Here is a 23,948-nt window from a genome sequence, read left to right as displayed (position 1 = left end):
TGAATGTGTAGAGGAATAATAGTGGCTGGTACATGCATAGTGAATGTGTAGAGAAATAATAGTGCCTGGTACATGTATAGTGAATGTGTAGAGGAATAATAGTGCCTGGTACATGCATAGTGAATGTGTAGAGAAATAATAGTGCCTGGTACATGTATAGTGAATGTGTAGAGAAATAATAGAGCCTGGTACATGCATAGTGAATGTGTAGAGAAATAATAGAGCCTGGTACATGCATAGTGAATGTGTAGAGGAATAATAGTGCCTGGTACATGCATAGTGAATGTGTAGAGGAATAATAGTGCCTGGTACATGCATAGTGAATGTGTAGAGAAATAATAGTGCCTGGTACATGCATAGTGAATGTGTAGAGAAATAATAGTGCCTGGTACATGTATAGTGAATGTGTAGAGGAATAATAGTGCCTGGTACATGCAGAGTGAATGTGTAGAGAAATAATAGAGCCTGGTACATGTATATTGAATGTGTAGAGGAATAATAGAGCCTTGTACATGCATAGTGAATGTGTAGAGGAATAATAGAGCCTGGTACATGAATAGTGAATGTGTAGAGGAATAATAGTGCCTGGTACATGCATAGTGAATGTGTAGAGGAATAATAGTGCCTGATACATACATAGTGAATGTCTAGATAAATAATAGTGCCTGGTACATGCATAGTGAATGTGTAGAGAAATAATAGTGCCTGGTACATGCATAGTAAATGTGTAGAGAAATAATAGTGCCTGGTACATGCATAGTGAATGTGTAGAGAAATAATAGTGGCTGGTACATGCATAGTGAATGTGTAGAGGAATAATAGTGCCTTTTACATGCATAGTGAATGTGTAGAGGAATAATAGTGCCTGGTACATGCATAGCGAATGTGTAGAGGAATAATAGTGCCTGGTACATGCATGGTGAATGTGTAGAGAAATAATAGTGCCTGGTACATGCATAGCGAATGTGTAGAGAAATAATAGTGCCTGATACATACATAGTGAATGTGTAGAGGAATAATAGTGCTTGGTACATGCATAGTGAATGTGTAGAGGAATAATAGAGCCTGGTACATGCATAGTGAATGTGTAGAGAAATAATAGTGGCTGGTACATGTATAGTGAATGTGTAGAGAAATAATAGTGCCTGGTACATGCCCAGTGAATGTGTAGAGAAATAATAGTGCCTGGTACATGCATATTGAATGTGTAGAGGAATAATAGTGGCTGGTACATGCATAGTGAATGTGTAGAGGAATAATAGTGCCTGGTACATGCATAGTGAATGTGTAGAGGAATAATAGTGCCTTTTACATGCATAGTGAATGTGTAGAGAAATAATAGTGCCTGGTACATGTATAGTGAATGTGTAGAGGAATAATAGTGCCTGGTACATGCATGGTGAGTGTGTAGAGGAATAATAGAGCCTGGTACATGTATAGTGAATGTGTAGAGGAATAATAGAGCCTGGTACATGCATAATGAATGTGAAGAGGAATAATAGTGCCTGGTACATGTATAGTGAATGTGTAGAGAAATAATAGTGCCTGGTATATGTATAGTGAATGTGTAGAGGAATAATAGTGCCTGGTACATGCATAGTGAATGTGTAGAGAAATAATAGTGCCTGGTACATGTATAGTGAATGTGTAGAGGAATAATAGTGCCTGGTACATGCATAGTGAATGTGTAGAGAAATAATAGAGCCTGGTACATGTATATTGAATGTGTAGAGGAATAATAGAGCCTTGTACATGCATAGTGAATGTGTAGAGGAATAATAGTGCCTGGTACATGTATAGTGAATGTGTAGAGGAATAATAGTGCCTGGTACATGAATAGTGAATGTGTAGAGAAATAATAGAGCCTGGTACATGTATATTGAATGTGTAGAGGAATAATAGAGCCTTGTACATGCATAGTGAATGTGTAGAGAAATAATAGTGCCTGGTACATGCATAGTGAATGTGTAGAGAAATAATAGTGCCTGGTACATGTATAGTGAATGTGTAGAGGAATAATAGTGCCTGGTACATGCATAGTGAATGTGTAGAGAAATAATAGAGCCTGGTACATGTATAGTGAATGTGTAGAGGAATAATAGAGCCTGGTACATGCATAGTGAATGTGTAGAGAAATAATAGTGCGTGGTACATGCATAGTGAATGTGTAGAGGAATAATAGAGCCTCGTACATGCATAGTGAATGTGTAGAGAAATAATAGTGCCTGGTACATGCATAGTGAATGTGTAGAGAAATAATAGTGCCTGGTACATGCATAGTGAATGTGTAGAGGAATAATAGTGCCTGGTACATGTATAGTGAATGTGTAGAGAAATAATAGTGCCTGGTACATGTATAGTGAATGTGTAGAGAAATAATAGTGCCTGGTACATGCATAGTGAGTGTGTAGAGGAATAATAGAGCCTGGTACATGTATAGTGAATGTGTAGAGGAATAATAGTGCCTGGTACATGCATAGTGAATGTGTAGAGGAATAATAGAGCCTGGTACATGCATAGTGAATGTGTAGAGAAATAATAGTGACTGGTACATGTATAGTGAATATGTAGAGGAATAATAGTGCCTGGTACATGTATAGTGAATGTGTAGAGGAATAATAGTGCCTGGTACATGCATAGTGAATGTGTAGAGAAATAATAGTGACTGGTACATGTATAGTGAATATGTAGAGGAATAATAGTGCCTGGTACATGTATAGCGAATGTGTAGAGAAATAATAGTGCCTGATACATACATAGTGAATGTGTAGAGGAATAATAGTGCCTGGTACATGCATAGTGAATGTGTAGAGGAATAATAGAGCCTGGTACATGCATAGTGAATGTGTAGAGAAATAATAGTGACTGGTACATGTATAGTGAATATGTAGAGGAATAATAGTGCCTGGTACATGTATAGCGAATGTGTAGAGAAATAATAGTGCCTGATACATACATAGTGAATGTGTAGAGGAATAATAGTGCCTGGTACATGCATAGTGAATGTGTAGAGATATAATAGTGCCTGGTACAAGCCCAGTGAATGTGTGGAGAAATAATAGTGCCTGGTACATGCATAGTGAATGTGTAGAGGAATAATAGTGGCTGGTACATGCATAGTGAATGTGTAGAGAAATAATAGTGCCTGGTACATGTATAGTGAATGTGTAGAGGAATAATAGTGCCTGGTACATGCATAGTGAATGTGTAGAGAAATAATAGTGCCTGGTACATGTATAGTGAATGTGTAGAGAAATAATAGAGCCTGGTACATGCATAGTGAATGTGTAGAGAAATAATAGAGCCTGGTACATGCATAGTGAATGTGTAGAGGAATAATAGTGCCTGGTACATGCATAGTGAATGTGTAGAGGAATAATAGTGCCTGGTACATGCATAGTGAATGTGTAGAGAAATAATAGTGCCTGGTACATGCATAGTGAATGTGTAGAGAAATAATAGTGCCTGGTACATGTATAGTGAATGTGTAGAGGAATAATAGTGCCTGGTACATGCAGAGTGAATGTGTAGAGAAATAATAGAGCCTGGTACATGTATATTGAATGTGTAGAGGAATAATAGAGCCTTGTACATGCATAGTGAATGTGTAGAGGAATAATAGAGCCTGGTACATGAATAGTGAATGTGTAGAGGAATAATAGTGCCTGGTACATGCATAGTGAATGTGTAGAGGAATAATAGTGCCTGATACATACATAGTGAATGTCTAGATAAATAATAGTGCCTGGTACATGCATAGTGAATGTGTAGAGAAATAATAGTGCCTGGTACATGCATAGTGAATGTGTAGAGAAATAATAGTGCCTGGTACATGCATAGTGAATGTGTAGAGAAATAATAGTGGCTGGTACATGCATAGTGAATGTGTAGAGGAATAATAGTGCCTTTTACATGCATAGTGAATGTGTAGAGGAATAATAGTGCCTGGTACATGCATAGCGAATGTGTAGAGGAATAATAGTGCCTGGTACATGCATGGTGAATGTGTAGAGAAATAATAGTGCCTGGTACATGCATAGCGAATGTGTAGAGAAATAATAGTGCCTGATACATACATAGTGAATGTGTAGAGGAATAATAGTGCTTGGTACATGCATAGTGAATGTGTAGAGGAATAATAGAGCCTGGTACATGCATAGTGAATGTGTAGAGAAATAATAGTGGCTGGTACATGTATAGTGAATGTGTAGAGAAATAATAGTGCCTGGTACATGCCCAGTGAATGTGTAGAGAAATAATAGTGCCTGGTACATGCATATTGAATGTGTAGAGGAATAATAGTGGCTGGTACATGCATAGTGAATGTGTAGAGGAATAATAGTGCCTGGTACATGCATAGTGAATGTGTAGAGGAATAATAGTGCCTTTTACATGCATAGTGAATGTGTAGAGAAATAATAGTGCCTGGTACATGTATAGTGAATGTGTAGAGGAATAATAGTGCCTGGTACATGCATGGTGAGTGTGTAGAGGAATAATAGAGCCTGGTACATGTATAGTGAATGTGTAGAGGAATAATAGAGCCTGGTACATGCATAATGAATGTGAAGAGGAATAATAGTGCCTGGTACATGTATAGTGAATGTGTAGAGAAATAATAGTGCCTGGTATATGTATAGTGAATGTGTAGAGGAATAATAGTGCCTGGTACATGCATAGTGAATGTGTAGAGAAATAATAGTGCCTGGTACATGTATAGTGAATGTGTAGAGGAATAATAGTGCCTGGTACATGCATAGTGAATGTGTAGAGAAATAATAGAGCCTGGTACATGTATATTGAATGTGTAGAGGAATAATAGAGCCTTGTACATGCATAGTGAATGTGTAGAGGAATAATAGTGCCTGGTACATGTATAGTGAATGTGTAGAGGAATAATAGTGCCTGGTACATGAATAGTGAATGTGTAGAGAAATAATAGAGCCTGGTACATGTATATTGAATGTGTAGAGGAATAATAGAGCCTTGTACATGCATAGTGAATGTGTAGAGAAATAATAGTGCCTGGTACATGCATAGTGAATGTGTAGAGAAATAATAGTGCCTGGTACATGTATAGTGAATGTGTAGAGGAATAATAGTGCCTGGTACATGCATAGTGAATGTGTAGAGAAATAATAGAGCCTGGTACATGTATAGTGAATGTGTAGAGGAATAATAGAGCCTGGTACATGCATAGTGAATGTGTAGAGAAATAATAGTGCGTGGTACATGCATAGTGAATGTGTAGAGGAATAATAGAGCCTCGTACATGCATAGTGAATGTGTAGAGAAATAATAGTGCCTGGTACATGCATAGTGAATGTGTAGAGAAATAATAGTGCCTGGTACATGCATAGTGAATGTGTAGAGGAATAATAGAGCCTTGTACATGCATAGTGAATGTGTAGAGAAATAATAGTGCCTGGTACATGCATAGTGAATGTGTAGAGAAATAATAGTGCCTGGTACATGTATAGTGAATGTGTAGAGGAATAATAGTGCCTGGTACATGCATAGTGAGTGTGTAGAGGAATAATAGAGCCTGGTACATGTATAGTGAATATGTAGAGGAATAATAGAGCCTGGTACATGCATAGTGAATGTGTAGAGAAATAATAGTGCGTGGTACATGCATAGTGAATGTGTAGAGGAATAATAGAGCCTCGTGCATGCATAGTGAATGTGTAGAGAAATAATAGTGCCTGGTACATGCATAGTGAATGTGTAGAGAAATAATAGTGCCTGGTACATGCATAGTGAATGTGTAGAGGAATAATGGTGCCTGGTACATGCATAGTGAATGTGTAGAGAAATAATAGTGCCTGGTACATGCATAGTGAATGTGTAGAGGAATAATAGTGCCTGGTACATGTATAGTGAATGTGTAGAGGAATAATAGTGCCTGGTACATGCATAGTGAGTGTGTAGAGGAATAATAGAGCCCGGTACATGTATAGTGAATGTGTAGAGGAATAATAGAGCCTGGTACATGCATAATGAATGTGTAGAGGAATAATAGTGCCTGGTACATGTATAGTGAATGTGTAGAGAAATAATAGTGCCTGGTACATGTATAGTGAATGTGTAGAGAAATAATAGTGCCTGGTACATGCATAGTGAGTGTGTAGAGGAATAATAGAGCCTGGTACATGTATAGTGAATGTGTAGAGGAATAATAGTGCCTGGTACATGCATAGTGAATGTGTAGAGGAATAATAGAGCCTGGTACATGCATAGTGAATGTGTAGAGAAATAATAGTGACTGGTACATGTATAGTGAATATGTAGAGGAATAATAGTGCCTGGTACATGTATAGTGAATGTGTAGAGGAATAATAGTGCCTGGTACATGCATAGTGAATGTGTAGAGAAATAATAGTGACTGGTACATGTATAGTGAATATGTAGAGGAATAATAGTGCCTGGTACATGTATAGCGAATGTGTAGAGAAATAATAGTGCCTGATACATACATAGTGAATGTGTAGAGGAATAATAGTGCCTGGTACATGCATAGTGAATGTGTAGAGGAATAATAGAGCCTGGTACATGCATAGTGAATGTGTAGAGAAATAATAGTGACTGGTACATGTATAGTGAATATGTAGAGGAATAATAGTGCCTGGTACATGTATAGCGAATGTGTAGAGAAATAATAGTGCCTGATACATACATAGTGAATGTGTAGAGGAATAATAGTGCCTGGTACATGCATAGTGAATGTGTAGAGATATAATAGTGCCTGGTACAAGCCCAGTGAATGTGTGGAGAAATAATAGTGCCTGGTACATGCATAGTGAATGTGTAGAGGAATAATAGTGGCTGGTACATGCATAGTGAATGTGTAGAGGAATAATAGTGCCTTTTACATGCATAGTGAATGTGTAGAGGAATAATAGTGCCTGATACATGCATAGCGAATGTGTAGAGAAATAATAGAGCCTGGTACATGCATAGTGAATGTGTAGAGGAGTAATAGTGCTTGGTACATGCATAGTGAATGTGTAGAGGAATAATAGAGCCTGGTACATGTATAGTGAATGTGTAGAGGAATAATAGTGCCTGGTACATGCATAGTGAATGTGTAGAGGAATAATAGTGCCTGGTACATGTATAGTAATTGTGTAGAGAAATAATAGTGCCTGGTACATGCATAGTGAATGTGTAGACGAATAATAGTGCCTAGTACATGCATAGTGAATGTGTAGAGAAATAATAGTGCCTGGTACATGCATAGCGAATGTGTAGAGAAATAATAGTGCCTGGTACATGCATAGTGAATGTGTAGAGAAATAATAGTGCCTGATACATACATAGTGAATGTGTAGAGGAATAATAGTGCTTGGTACATGCATAGTGAATGTGTAGAGAAATAATAGTGCCTAATACATACATAGTGAATGTGTAGAGGAATAATAGTGCCTGATACATACATAGTGAATGTGTAGAGGAAAAATAGTGCCTGGTACATGCATAGTGAAATGAACAAGCTCAAGGTTGCCTGAAACTCAAAGTAAATGATGTTGGAAAGTATGCATCTTTGTGCATGCCAGATGTTATGAAATGTGCCACGATCAGCGCCAAATTAAGTCAGAGAGTTGCTTGGGTGAAGATCCGAATAATGGCAACAAAGATGGCATCTCAAATGCCAGAAGCAAAGACAAGTAAAACATCCTCCCAGTAAACACTCACATTTGACTACTGAATTAAGCTCTCCGTTACTTGGTATTGTCACAGAAGCAATATAAAACTATTGGGAAAAGATGGCATAGTAAGAACTGGATCACTTTTAATCATCTACCCACCTCCTACGTACTAGCTATGTGCAGCATCACCACTCACTGTACTCTCCAGCAGTGCCCTTAAGTTGTTGTGACATCTAGTTATAGATATACTTTATCTCTTGGCAGTCATCTGATGCACGGGAAAAGGTTAGAGAGAACATATGTAATTGTGCTCTTTAACATATAAAGTTTACATTTGTTATGTTGTCTCAGTGTTTCATAAATGCTATATATCAACTCAAATTCACAATTTGTATAGCTCAGGAGCTGAAGGTAACAAAATCATTGCACAAATGTTTTTAATGGACAATGCAAATTATTTGATGTCCATTTAACTACTGTACTTTAATTCAACTTTTTTCCTTTTTGTAGCTCATAAAGATAATATTAAAGTAGTAAAATTAATAATGAAATATCAATAGTTAATATTTAAGTGAATAGTCATCTAACATGGTTTGTATTTTGTCCAGGATTGCGTGGACGTTGGTTGGTGGGAAGGAGAGATTAACAACAGAAGAGGAGTCTTTCCAGACAATTTTGTCAAACTGCTTCCTCCTGATTATGAGAAGGAAATCCATGTGAGTACCGTGTTCTAAGGACTGATCATGTACATTGTGACCTTATTTGTAGCCACAGTATGTGCAGTTCCATGTTATATACTGTGCAGTCATTGGAAAACATGGGCCTAGCTTAGAACACCATTGGTCAGAAGTCTGGAGAGGAAAAGTTACATGTTAAATTAATTTTTCTTAATGTTATTTTCTATTTTTGCAATTCAACAGCTACTTACTTTTCCACTTGAAGTTCCACCACTTACGCTGTAGTTGCACCGTTTTCTTTGGTAGTAATTCTCACCACTATTCATTCACTTAACATAGCAGACAAATGAGCACTAATTAAAATTAGAACTAAAATAAAACTGAATGTTATCTCAAAGCGAAATAGTTTAAATCACAGTGCAATGTTACATAGGAACTGACGTTATTTGTTGAAGTAGGATAGAATGACAAGACAGCACAGAAATCCTTTAATCTTAAATTATTTACTTAGTTTATATTCATAACTGTATATAAAGTTCATGCACTCTGGTTGGGTGAGATAACGTGGTAGGAAGTTGTTTGCATTGGGGTCATGAGTTTGATTTCCGACCAGGACCTTATCTGAGCGGGGTTTGTATTTTCTCCCCGTATTTGCATGAGTGCTCCGGTTTCCTGCTACACTCGAAAAACATAGTAGTAGGTTAATTGGCTGCTGACAAAATTAGCCATAGTGTGTGTGTGTGTGTGTGTGTGTGTGTGTGTGTGTTAGACAATTTAAATTGTAAGCTTTAATGGGTCAGGGACTTACGTGAATGACGTACAGAATTGGTGGCGCTATATAAATAAATGATGATCGTTATAAAGGATATATCCTGTATATGCCTGGAATTTAGCATGCTCCTTGCACACAACAGCCCACAATAATACTGCACCTTGTTTAAAGAAAGTTGCCTGTACCCTGACTTGAAATGGTAATGCAACGGTAATATGATGAAATGATCAGTAAATGACAGACGTTAGGGGATTGAGGAAAAACAAGTTGGATGTAAGAACTTTGTTTAAAATAGAGGATGTATTATACAGATTAATCTTCCGCCTAGCTTGTGGTTGGCATACATGTAGAGTAGTCCATAGATTGGTGGTTGCTTAAGGGTTCTCCAGGCAGTGTATGATAAACTGATGTACGGAGATGGGCCCCTAGGCTGCAAGTAGAATTCTGCCCTACTTGCCCGCCCCCAAACAGTGACCCTCATAGAGGCATAGTCAGGATTACAGATTATATTCATTCACAATGGTATTAGTCAGCACAAACTCCATATATCTCACTGACAGTATTGAATTTTGTAAACTGTTTAAAAAAAGATATGGTCATCAATAGTTAATATTTATCACACAAGTTCATTACAGAGCCATTGTCACATATTATATAGTAGTTTTGTGGCTCACACATTTTATGGGTTACCAGAGGTAATGCTGAATGAATGATCATTTTGAATGAATCAAGTAAGTAGACACTCTTACCAATAAACTGGATTCTGGTAGTAACAGATTCCGTAAACTAAAACTGCTTGTTGAAAAACACAGGTAGCCTCTGTAAGACTACAGCAATGGTGACATTGAATAGAATTTGGTGTCAGGAGACACGTTATTGCAACTTGCAGTTATGTAATACAATGTGCTGAAAATCTAATAATTCTCGTCAAAAGAACAGCAAGAATAATCATGTAGTGAGGTAAAGAAAGGAGTGTTTGCCTGATGACGTACGCCTGTTATTTTAACAATGGAAGTACTAAAATAGTCCTGACCAAACGTCGGAAATCATAAGTTAAATTTGAGTAATTATCAAGTTCCTATTTAATTCACAGAAGTCTGAAACTTACACCCACTTAATTATATTGCTTAAAAGATTTGAGTCTTAATGGTAGAAATGGCTGCTTTTAAAGTGCAGATCAGTCCCCTAAGACCCCATTTTCACTTGTACAAAAATACGGTAATTAATTTTCTGCAAAGCATATTCTGTAGGTTTTCAGGTCAAGGTGACAGCATCTGAGGAGGTGTAACATTTTGCACAGTCTGTTGGTAAAGCGAGTGGGTTCTTTTTGAAGTGTAGAGTTGAGCTTTGCAGCAACTAAGTGCTAATTTGAATCTCAATTTGATCCCTCCAGCTGCATATCGGCACATAGGCGCACGTTGCCCAAGGTAAAAAAAAAAAAAGCTTCAAAGACATAAAATGCCACATACATTAAAGACAGTCCTAATTTTTCCGCACTCATGATTCATTGAAGCCATAAAAAGATGTTCATGTCATAGATGACCTCCAATGACTGTATGAAGGGACATTTGGTGATCATGTCTGTGTTTATGACATTCTCACTGAACAGCAGCAATTACTTATTTTCCAGATAAATTATAATATACCGTGTGGGGCAATAATAAGTAATATTTGATCAAGTTAAATTGGGGTAAGACAATTAACTTTTGGTTATGCACAGTTTTTAAAATAATACCCGCATAGATGAGAGCTAGGCAATCTATTGCACTCTCGTTGTGACTGAGCTACAGATGTAACAAGTTTGGCTGCCATTGTGGAGCCCATATTGTATAAATTACATACAAACATAATACATAATACATAGAAACATAAAAAGACCCTACAAGTCCATCTAGTCTGGTATTTTGGTCTGTGTGTGTTTTTTGGGGGAGGGGGCTGTTTTGATTTTCTTAGTTTGTTCTTATTATTCCCCATACATACCTCCCAACCATCCAGAATTTATGATTGTCCTGCAGGTGGGAATGTTGGGGGAAGGGAGGTAGCTATTGGGCAGCTTAGTACTTTACAGGGCTAGGCAGCACTCTGAGGGTGTGGCCCCATCATCATGTGACCACCCTCAAGTATCCTGTTGCCCGGGACTTGCAAGTTGGGAGGACTGCCCATATCATAGCAACAGTAATATGTTTGACCCCTGAATTATTTACTGTTCCTTGGATTTACCACCCTTTCTGTAAAATAATTTGTTCATTATGTTACCTTTCAATTGTCAGACGCCGTTCCCGCTGATCTCCTGTCAGACGGGGAACGGACGTCTGACCTCTCGCTACGGCTGCTCCGGAGTCCTGCAGTCGCTTCCGGTCGTCTTCTGTGGCTGACGGGCGCATGCGCCCTTTCCTCCGTCCCATTGCCAGGCAACGGGACGCCGCTGTCTCTACTAATCACCTCCTCCCTGTACCCACCAATCAGTGCCTTCTGACCATTATTTAAACCTGACTCTGGCGCCATTAGGGTGCCAGAGTAACAGGTCCACTAGCCTGTGTTCCTGGTTTCCCTTGCTTCAGTTTCCCCAGTTCCTGCTTTCTTGTTGTGACCCCGCCTTGGCGACTATCCCTTTATCTGAGTGACCCATATTGTACTGTGACCCCGGCTTGGCGACTATTCCTTCGGATCTCCCTTGGTACCGTATATTCCCGATTGGTGTGACCCGGACCGTCTGACCCTTCTACACTACACTGGCAACTGGCTAATAGGACCGCGACCTGCGTACCCTGTGCAGTGAAGTCCAAACCTCCATGCGGGGGTCCCTGGCGAACACCAGGGGTCCGTTAGACTCTGCAACTACTAGTTCAGTAGTGCTAATACCGGTTAGTGTTTTGCTCTATTACATTCCTCAAAAGGCCTACGGCCTGACATCAATCTTATTTCCTTCAGTTTCTACATGTTTCCCCTTTTTCTAGAAATCCTCTTACTTTTTTCCAATACTGCTTTCTTAATCTACATTCATATTTTAGATATATTGAATGTTTTTACCGTATCAACTCCGTTCTCTCCTCTAAAATAAACTATGAAATGTTGCTTGGTCAATCTCACTTATCAACATTTTATAGTGTATATATACAATACTGTGCAAAAGTTTTAGGCAGGCATGGATAAAATGCTCCAAAGTAATAATGCTTTCTAAAATAGAAGTATATTAGTAGTTAGTTTTTATCAATTAACAAAATGCTAAGTGAATGAACAGAAGAGAAATCTTAATCACATCAATATTTGGTGTGACCGTCCTTTGCCTTCAAAACACAATCAATTCTTCTAGGTACACTTGCACACAGTGTTTGAAGGAACGCGGCAGGGATGTTGGTCCAAACATCTTGGAGAACTAACCACAGATCTTCTGTGGATGTAGGCTTGCTAAAATCCTTCTCTTTATTCATGTAATTCAAGAAAGACTCGATGATGTTGAGATCAGGGTTCTCTGGGGGCCATATCATCACTTCCAGGCTCCATGATCTTCTTTTTTACGATGAAGATAGTTATTAATGACATTGGCTGTATGTATGGGGTCCTTGTCCTGATGCAGAATAACTTTGAAGCCAATCAGATGTCTCCCTGATGGTATTGCATGATGGAAAAGTACCTGCCTGTATTTCTCAGCATCGAGGACATCATTAATCCTGACCAAATCCCCAACTCACTGTTGCCTGCAGACACTCTTTATTGTACCTATGGATCCCAGGTCACAAATGCGGTATTGTGGTTTGTGAGCTGCCATTTTGAAACCAAAATATGTGGTTTGTTGTGTGGTTTTCACTTTGGGAAATTGCGCGGTTTTACAAACGCGCAAAAAGACGAATTGTTAATTGTTCTTCTTTACTACTGCTGATATATTAAACACACTGCACTGTGGTCTTTAGAGTCCCCTACTACAGACACATTTGACACTATGGGACTCATTTAGAGTAGAACGTAAGTCAGTTTGTTTTACATAAGATAACATTTCCGTACTGATCCAGTGCATCATTCGTCCTTATATAGTTTTTTTGTGTTGACTGGTGTCTCCTTTTCCCTGGAGAGGCAGAACAAGGTCAGATAGGCGCAGGTAATCGTAGGCTGAGTACAGTAAGGGCATTTTCACAGAAGTGCGACACTATCAGGTGTGGAAGCTTCGGCAGATATGTCCTTTAGAAGGACCTAACGCCAGTGCTCTGTATTAAAGTTTATTTTATGCCTTCCCAATCTCCTTCCCAAACAGACAAGAAGTTACATGCACTTTCCAAATTCACTGGTAGATGAATCATTAGTACCAACATTTACAACATCTACCTGTCCACCTTGACTCAACAATTCATCAGTCTTCCTCTGTATCCTATCTCTGATTCCTTCATCATCATCACCATTTATTTATATAGCGCCACTGATTCCGCAGCGCTGTACAGTGAATTCATTCACATCAGTCCCTGCCCCATTGGAACTTACAATCTAAATTCCCTAACTTACACATACACACAGACACAGACACACACAGACAGAGACAGACTAGGGTCAATTTTGATAGCAGCCAATTAACCTGCCAGTATGTTTTTGGAGTGTGGGAGGTAACCGGAGCACCCAGAGGAAACCCACGCAAACACGCGTTTAGATCGCAGATGCTGACCATTCAATAATTTAAGTCAGGACCAGGCGCGGGCTGGCAGGCTTCAGCCCGGGGAGCGCACAGGGGGCCGCATCCCGTGCACGCGATGCGGCCGCCCTGTGCGCTGACGCGGCCGTATCACGTGACAAGTGATGCGGCCGCCGGTAAAATTAAGCAATTATTGCATCCACGGGGACAACAGGGAACGGACAGCCGGCCCGAACAGCCGTTAGACTGAGCGGCCCGGGGGCCCGCTGCCCCCCTGCCCCCTGGTCCAGCCCGCCCCTGGTCAGGACATAGTTATTTGATTCACAAACCACATTATGCATGCTCTGTGTACTTTTCATACATCTGACATCCAAAGGAATATTCTGTCATACAAATATGTATTGCAGGAAACTTTAATACTGGGCTTTGGAAAACACACTTGATGAAATGCAATGTTTTTCCTCAAAGCAGCAGTACAATGAAAAACAATTATATCACCCAGCGTTAGAAGGCAATATGATGCCTGCTACATCTGTATAATACTAGCAGCCTCTCTTCTAATAATTTAACAGCAATACCTTGGTACATCTACCATGAATGGTGATCAAATTAAGAGCACTGTCAGCAATTAATGGTTATTTGTCTTCTGTTTACAGCTTGATTTAGTGGAGGGAAATGTTAGAGGCTAAAGCGGCGGTTCCCAAACTGTGCGCCGCAGCTCCCAGGGGTGCCGCGGCGCTGTCACAGGGGTGCCGTGGGCCAGCCAGGGAAAAAAACAACAAAACAAATACTTACAAATCGGCCGGGCGCCGGGACCCAGCATCCTCCTCTCTCACGCAGTGTGAGAGAGGAGAATGCTGGGTCCCGACGCCGCGCGGATTTGTACATTGACAAGCTGCATGAGAGAGGAGGATGCTGGGTCCCGATGCCGCGCGGATTTGTACATTGACAAGCTGCATGAGAGAGGAGGATGCTGGGTCCCGACGCCTGGCGGATTTGTAAGTATTTGTTTTGTTGTTTATTCCCTGACTCATACATGTTATGTGACATTGACTGTGATAGTCACTTTACCACAGTCCGGATTTGCCCAGGAAATATATGACAATATTTCTCACGCTGTATAACAGAGATTTCAATCTCTAATGGCTCATATATGATCACTTTGATCTTTGGAATGTTTGGGACAATTATATCTCATGATACATATGTTGCATTATAGGTGCACCTATATATGCATTTAACTATTTGTATTGTGTTTACAGCAGAGTATTCTCAGTGATACAGTATCCATTTTTATTTATTATAGGTTTTTAATAAATTAAATTTTTTTTATGACCACAGTGCATTAGTTGTCATTTGTTGGTGATCTGAGATTCCACTACAATTTTTTCCTTTGCTTATTCCCTGGCTGGCCTGCAGCACCCCTGTGGCAGAGGGCAGAGAAGGGTCACAGCACGGCAGAGGAGGGGAACAGCGCGATAGAGGGCAGAGGAGGGGGACAGCGTGGCAGAGGAGGGGGACAGCATTGCAGAGGACAGGAGGGGGACAGCGTGGCAGAGGACAGAGGAGGGGGACAGCGTGGCAGAGGGCAGAGGAGGGGGACAGCGCGGCAGAGGAGGGGAACAGCGCGATAGAGGGCAGAGGAGGGGGACAGCGTTGCAGAGGACAGGAGGGGGACAGCGTGGCAGAGGGCAGAGGAGGGGGCAGCGTGAGAGGGGGCAGATCGTCTGGATCCAGAGGGGGCAGAGTGTCTGCATGCAGAGGGGGCAGAGTGTCTGGATGCAGAGGGGCATTTTTTCATACAACTAAATAAGTATTTCTGTCCTGACCTAAATACTTATTACATTTTTTTGACCCAACTACTTCTACTAAAGCTTCACTAAGCTTATCTAAAATAGAACTGCTCTGTAATTATTTTGGAGGGGTGCCTTGAAAAAATTATGGAGACTCTAAGGGGCATATTCAATTGACGGCGGGATCGCCGAAAATCCCGCGCTCAAAAAATATTATCGTTAATACGGTAATATCTCGTTGGATTTCAGCTCGCAGCTCCCTGAGCTGCGAGCTGAAATCCAGCGAGTAAATTACTGTATTAACGGTTTTCCCGTACAGGATTAGCGTAATAACGGTAATATTTTTTGAGCGCGGAATTTTCGGCGATCCCGTCGTCAATTGAATATGCCCCTAAGGGTGCCGCGAACTGCAAAAGTTTGGGAACCACTGGGCTAAAGCCTAATGTTTCAATAACTATACTATCCTCTGCTGATATATCACTAATTAGTCTAATGACTCAGGGTCAAGCAGGAAAAACATGGCCAATGACATCACTGATATACTAGCTGAGAAATAAATGGACGACTCTGTTTGCAGTGTTAGATTAATTTAAGAGATAGATAATTAGATAGATCGATAGACATATGTACATACAAATATGCTTGCTCTTTTGTATTGTATTGTGTTAGTGTAATCTCAAGAGACAAAAATATATTCATTTTAACTAAACAGCGCTGCACAGCCCTGTAGGATCTTTCTTCAAAAAATGCATTAGGAAAGTTAAGTAGCATAATAGACTGTGTTAGCAACTTCTGAATTCATGTTTATTTAAGTAGTTTTATATGAATAATATTTCCATCACATAACATTTAAAGCAAAATGTATGCCAAATATAGCTTGCCTTTTTATATGAAAGTGTTTTGGAACATTAAGAAATCATTTTGATCATTTATACCACTTATATCATTTTAAATCATTTATACATATTTCTGAATTTTCCCCTGTCAAGAAAGTTGTACTTAGTTAAATTTGTTTGCGTCCTTATTCTGGTGAGTGCTCTGCAGCATTGCTTTGAGAATACATTTAATAAGTTACATGCGAGAAAATGGTGAGTGAACTGAGTGAGAGGAAAAGTCATGTCAGAAAATATCTTTAATAAAGCAGTTCTGGAATAGATTATTGTGGACAGCCTCTCCTTCATCCTATTGGTACAAAGTGATAATTCACCAGTGACCCTATCAAGCCAGTTTACAGACTCCCAGGGTACTAGTGCTACAGTAATGAATATGTGTATGTAGAGTCCCATCTGTTTAAAAAAATATATATATATTATATTAATAATGTAGGTCATTGGTGAGCAACATGATTTTTCATGGCACTGAAGCCTGGCACCTGGCCCCGGACAACGACAGCATATTAGAGGAAACATTCTGTTCTTGCTGACCACTGGGGAAAAGACCAAAAATCATGGATCATTCTAATGCACAAGTTATGCCAATGTTCCATGCAAGTGGGGACTTACTTCTGTTCAAGAGGACTGTAGTTGATCTTAACCGTGGTGCACTCTGTTCCATTTGTAGGCCATACGTCTTCGCCATTTTTAAGACAGATGCAGTTAAAAAAACATTTTTTTCATTGTATTCACTTTTAGAGTTAATTAATAAGTTGTGTAAACTGCATCAACTCATATGGGCACTATTCCAGGACAAGCTGTTCACGGTTACATATCATATGATATACATTGTATATTTGTTTGAATATGTGTCCTGTTATTTCACAGAGACCCAAGAAGCCACCTCCTCCATCAGCTCCTGTATCCAAGGCAGGTACAGGTAAGTGTAAAAGTTGTTTATTGATAAAATCACAAATCATTCTATATTTTTATACTTTCCTGTTTAAAAGTTTTTTATATTGGTTTCATTGTGTGAACTTTTCATGTTGGCAGATACCTTTTTTCCTTTATCCAAATAGCCATAACCAACTCATACAAAACCAGATAGGAACAACATATGGGGCTTCCTTTGCTCTAAACGTCATTAGCAGTTTTATGTAAATGTATTTGTCCTCTGGAAGAGGTTCTCTTGTTTGCAAGTAGTTGTAAATTGCTAGATCCCTGACCAAAATATCCCTAGCTTTCTGGAAGGTGTGACCATGCCAATAATCACACAGAAAGAAAAGTTCTGTCGCACTGATTGCTGGGAGTTTGCCCAATATCTTACTCTTTACAAGATTCCTCTTAATTAAAGACATAAGGGGTGCAACCAAAGACCAACTAAGCTCAATGTTTAAAAGGGGGAAAGACTAGAAAGTTGTTTCCAAAATAGGTGCACATATACTCCCAGGAGCAGTAGGATATAATTATTAAATGGACGTCATGAATATAGAATATAAAATATAGCTTTTATTAACTTCATTAAAAACAAATACAGATAAAATAGCGAAATACAGGTGTAAGTGAATATAGGTGAAAGAAATGTGAATATTAAAATCGCTGGATGCACTCACTTAATGGATCTTAAGTACCCATATGACTGAGGGTAGGTAATCTATGTGTGAAGGACCTAGGATAGGCTCCTATCAAGCAATCAGATCCCTATTTTGTAATAAGCCCTTATGGCTAAAGAATGCTCCTATAAAGCAGTCATCTCCCTATATATAACACTGAAAACAACCTGTATAAATGCTGCTTATAAAGCATGCCTATAACAAACGGGGAGTGAATTGCTGACTGCCTCCTAATTGTTCCATACTAGCTCTGGACTAATGGAGCCTAAAGTCTGACAAAAAATTATTCTATTTTATCTGTATTTGTTTTTAATGAAGTTAATAAAAGTTATATTTCATGTTCTATATCCATGACGTCTATTTAATAATTATATCCTACTTCTCCTGGGAGTATATGTGCACCTATTTTGAAAACAACTTTCTAGCCTTTCCCCCTTTTATGCAAATAATCAACCAAAAAACAGTGGCTGCCAGAAAAAAAGCTGGTGTCAAGAAAATAAATAATGGGCTGCACAAGTAGTTCTGGGATTCATATAGTTGCCATACATTACTGTTGTAGTGAATCATCACGTTATGAGATCAGAGAATGAACTTAAAGTGTTTAGCTAACACAAGAAGTAGGTGAACCTATTGCTGCTAATGAAAAGACATCGCCATGATTGAATAATTTTCCTCTTAGACTGCACTTACTCTGTGCTCTTAGAGTCAATAAGCAGAACACTAAACAGGTGAAATTACTCGGCATAGGAGGGTCATCTTCTGACCTCTTGGAGGACCATATGTGGCCCCAGGATCTGGATAAGGAATTCTGTGTTAGAACTTTGCGAATATTCTCCACCAGGTCCTGGAGAGATACCGCGGCATTCTGTGCATAGTAGCATATTTTTTATTTGGTTTGGTTAAATGCAGGGGCCACACAGAACCTAGATCTTACCGATTTTGCCTTTGGTGTATATATCAACATATGTTCGTGTTACTGCAGGGCATAAAATTCTTACATACATAGTTCATTAAAAATCTGAGTGTAGCTGGGACAGATTACAATTTATTTTTACAAATCAGTCCTCTAAGTAAAACAAATAAGACTACAACTGTCTCTCATATTAATCAACGTTAACTAATTCCAAATCACGAATGAGATAATGATGCATTATCTAGTTTTACTTTGACTTAATGTAATGAGGAAATTTACACAGGACTGGGCTGAATTATCACACCTTGGGTGATCTGGGATTACATGATGTTCCTCTATATATATATATGTGTGTGCACAGACCTTTGTTCAGCTTCAGTTTACGTGTGTCACAAATCACTTGCAGAGATGGGGTGCAATCTATACATCTTGACATTGCATATATGAATTCTAAGTAACCTATATATCGAGTTAGACAAGATAATCTTATTTCATCAAGGTGTCCTGACTAAACAGCTTTACGTTTACATTGTGCTGCTTGTTTCCCTGAGGTATGAAGTGCGATTCATCCCTGAATCGTGCCCAGAATGTTGCATTTCTCCTCCTTAATGCTGAGATACACTCATTCAGCTCATGCATTGTCTTTTTTTGTATCAGCCACGACAGATAGAAAGCAAGAAGCCAGAAAGATCCCTCCAGAAAGGCCTGAAACCCTCCCGCAGAGGCCAGAAGAGAAGGGTAAGAGTTGTACGACTCTGTTTAATGATAGCATTACACTCATAAGACACACACTGTTTTTTCAATGTGTTATTCAGGAAAAGATGCCTGGACAGGTGTAATTATTCAGTGCAGATTAACTTTTATTTTTCCCGTGTTGTGTTATTTTTGCTCGTGTTTCATTTTTCCAACATATGTACTTTCTACACAGGCAAAAAAAACAACAACTTTTTTCTTGCATCTTTTTTTTTTTGTATGTTTTTTGCATTTTCTAGCTGCTTTGCATTGATTGACCTTAAAGAGACCTAAGACAGAGAGAGTACTATAAGCGCCAGCATGCTCATGGCTGCCAGAGCACTCTGGAGCCTGTAGAACTACAACTGTCCGCAGCCAAGGCCCACTGGAACATGTAGTTCCATGAACTTACCTAATAGTTAAAATAAAACACACACAAAACTTGTTGTAATATTTTATTTTTAGATAAATACTCACCCAAATGCTTTGTTTTCCACTTTATTATTCTCATAAATCCATATCCAGTAATCTCATAAAGGGATCCCAGCATGAGCAACCAATGTGAAAATGAATGAACATGGTCAGTACTCGCATAGCCAAATGTTACTAAAATACTGCTCAACTGAGCTTTTATATGTCTTAAATTAATCATGAGGGAACATTTGGATAGTCTTTATTACAGCCACTTGTCACTTTTCTGTGTTTCAATGTCCTTATTACATTGTTTGAAGTGTGCTTTGCCACAAAAGTACAATAGGAAGGTGCAAAATGTGCCTTATTAAAAGTCTAGGGATGATGTTGGATTTTTGGCATTTCAGTCCAGCCAAAGTATTCAAGAAAGTGTGCTCGTCCCGGGAGAGCATTCCTAAATTCCACCCCCACCAGTTCTTTCAAATAATCCTGTTCCGCAAACTGAAATATTGATTTTCTACTTAAGTGTCCAACTAACCCGCTGATCCCCTTAACTCCGCCTATCGATCTTGCAAACTTTTTCAATCCCAACAGTCGCCACAGTCTTGGCTTGTAAACCCGATGCTCTTACCTGCTGAGATAAGAGTATTTACGTAAAAGTAGGTGCTTGACAACACAAACCAGCACTACACATTTCCACATTCGTGAATGACCCGTTGATCAGTGACAATAAGAATATCCATTACCATATGATCTTTGTTCTCAACATGAGATGAGATATTTTCAGAGGTATACGTGATATAAGGGTACATACAGTGTTCGAAATGGGGCTGTATACGGTGGTATGTCATACAGCCACTTCTCCTACTGCCTTCATTGTAAAACTATCAAATTCCATTCACTTACATTCCCATTACATTTTTTATAGCGCCACTTCGACCAGTATGTACATACTAAATAGTGATGGTACATCTACGAGAGGTGTATTGCCCTACACTGAGTACATGATACTTCTTGTAAAAACTGCTGTGTATAAAATCACAGCCTTTGTCATAGGTCAGTATTTTGTAATCAATGTAGCATAGTGTAATGCACAACAGGCAGATGTTAAACCACTAATGAATGCGAGTCCGTAGATGACCCATTTATAATTTTCAAATGCGTAGTTACATGTTATATACATTTTGTGTCACTTCAGCTACATATTGTCTTAGAATTCAGTTATTTATGTGCTTGTAGACATAGATAACTATCTGACTGCAGTCAGAACTACTACCGAGAAGACAGAAGAATGAAGTCACGTTTTTGGCCCTCCCATTGAAAGTGGTAAAGGCCATCGACAATCAGGCTTCTCGCCTCTTACAGCTGTTGGTTGTGTTTATTATTTTACTCTCTTACCCAAATCCTTTGCCAAATTGTGACACCATCAACTGTGGTGTTCTCATTATATCCTTATACCAATTATATAGATTATAGTTGCTTTTGAGTAGTTCCAGAGCATTTTTTGCATTATTATCTCCTATATGTCCATGTGTCACCAGTTTTGAAGTGGTAAGGGCTAGAACAACCTATAGCCAATCAGATCATCAGAGTGTTCACAGTGGCATAGCCTACTTCAGAGTTGAGTGTACTGATCTTGTGGGAGATGGTGACCTGGCCATGATAAGGTGGAAGGAGCATCTTTTGCCAACAGTACAGAGTAGTGTTGTGTGGACTTTGTCACAGCGGTTCAGGAAGTTTAGGTATCCCATGCATCTCTTTTTGAAACAAAGTTTATAAATCCAACAGGTCTAATAAAAATGTTGAACTCCTGTTACAGAGAGGCCCGATAGAGACCACAAAGTAGAGAGCTCACTGAAGCACTCAGTTCCCGCTATACCTCCAAAGAAGCCCCGCCCTCCCAAGGCTAACTCTTCAAATAGATCTGGCACACTCCCGCCAAAAAGACCGGAGAGACCAGTGGGCCCTGTAACACATGCAAGGTAGGTTATGAGTTGGTATTACATAACTTCTATATCTGTCACTCAAAGAATTGCGAATATGATTTTTAAATGTTATTTCTTATGGGAAAACATTCATAGCGAACCAAGTTTGGGGTTGCATCTTTGCTTCACTGCACAACTTAGCTATTTGTGTAAAGTGATTTTTCTTCCTAAATGGAATGTTAACAGACTAAAAAGAAGTGATGTGACATGAGCGGGCAGGGCCTTTTTCTTAGCGTGTAACCATGGCCTAAACACAGTGTGGGAGCAATTTTGTGAGCTGAATCAATTCTCATGATTCTCATGATAATTCACTAAGAAGATGGCCTCATGTCTCTATGATTGTTTAAGTACAAATAAACTGAACAGGGCAAGGGCTTGGTTCATCCGAGTTGTCAACAGGTGTCGCTCACACCCACGTCTTCATTTGTATGAGATAATACTCCTTATTCAGAATGTGAGAGTTATGATACTGCTGAATGAGATTTTAATACTTTTTGGTAAAGGGGACACAAAAATGTGCTAAGAATAGCCTGTTGTTACCAATTGAGTATTATGATGCTGGCATACAGTAGTGTGGAAGGATGGACCTCCTATTTCAACCTGTCCGTGTGTTGCTGGGGACCGCCTGGGCTTGCAGTGCCACTGTCTCTTTTGTTTATCCCAAATTACACCCCTCTAACTGCAGTAGGAGTAGCCTGCTACTACCACTAGGGTCCTTCACCGGCACCTAGGACCGCTTCCTTCTGGGTAACTCTCGCAGCTATGGTACCCGCTTGATGGGCACCTGGGCTGGTACACCTGACCTCTTGCCTTCAGATAAGGGTTGCTGTGGATGCTTCCACGTGGCCTATCACACTGGCCAGAGCTGCAGGGTAGCGGGCAAAGCATTGGTACTGGATGATGGGTCCCAACCTCAGAACAGTCGGATAATGGATTAGATTGGTCTAATCTGTAGGTCACAGGAATTGCCGCAGATAAGTAGGCGTCAAAGCAGGATCTTGAAGCAGTAATGTTTTATTAGCTCAAGTGTCCTAATAAGGACCGTTACAGTAGTTTGTGATACTAGTGATCTCCAGAAAGGTACAGATGGAATAATACTACATTACATGGTCAAGCAGTCTGCTTTTTATACAGATTTACACAGATACTCTGACAATCCAGCCTCCTGCCCCTTTAACCAATCCAGATGCTTCATGCAGCATGTACATAAATCAGCCTGGAGGGGTTTGACACTTTTTTGCATTGCTGCAAGCAGCACCACCACATCTGAGGTTTTATATTAAATGTTTACCATCAGGTTATCACATTTTCTCTAATCTTGCTTTTAACGCAATTTAACTTGCAAAATTCACATTATTCTGTGATCACCTGTATCCTGAGTCTTACACACATAGGAAATCTACTAGCGTGTCTAATTACCCCTCCTGTGATTTCAGGCTCAGCAGACGTGTTGGTCAATCAGCGATTAACAGGTCTAATTATCCTGAGATTACCTGTCTCCAGACAGTTTCAAAAACACATCCCCTTCACACATATGCCTACTTGGGATTTCCTATAAAACAGTTACAAAGCCCAAACAGGACATACTGTCACAGAAATCAATAGCTCAGAAATCAGTACATTTTTAATACACAGTATCAAAAATCAGTACATTTGCAACAACATAAATTGGCGCACTGCGCTAATAATTTAAATATATTATATCAGTTATTTATAAGTGATTCAGCCACAAGTAGCTTACAGAACGGAGATAATACCTGAAAGCTGAACATGGTGTAAAAGAACATGTTCATTTTTACTGTAGGCTTTGCTGGCTCTTTCATTAATATACGTTTTCCAGGCATGATAACGATAACATACTTTATAAAATCTTTCCAGAGATTGCTTGTTTAAACCAAAAATTGGTCCCTCAT

The 23,948-nt window shown here is 39.4% G+C and overlaps 1 protein-coding gene across 2 annotated transcripts in view; it reads left to right on the top strand.

The window, feature by feature from the left end:
* SH3KBP1 (SH3 domain containing kinase binding protein 1) overlaps positions 1-23,948 on the top strand; it is a 316,533-nt gene that overhangs the window by 263,853 nt on the left and 28,732 nt on the right. For both annotated transcript variants that reach the window (XM_075196540.1, XM_075196541.1), the window contains 4 exons: positions 8,258-8,365; positions 17,270-17,321; positions 19,565-19,645; positions 21,870-22,032. In XM_075196540.1, coding sequence (XP_075052641.1) covers positions 8,258-8,365; positions 17,270-17,321; positions 19,565-19,645; positions 21,870-22,032 — 404 coding nt within the window. The remainder of the gene's footprint in view (positions 1-8,257; positions 8,366-17,269; positions 17,322-19,564; positions 19,646-21,869; positions 22,033-23,948) is intronic.

This window comes from Mixophyes fleayi, chromosome 2 (genome assembly GCF_038048845.1).
Source record: "Mixophyes fleayi isolate aMixFle1 chromosome 2, aMixFle1.hap1, whole genome shotgun sequence".
NCBI lineage: Eukaryota > Metazoa > Chordata > Amphibia > Anura > Limnodynastidae > Mixophyes > Mixophyes fleayi.
This window is presented reverse-complemented; position numbering and strand designations above follow the sequence as displayed.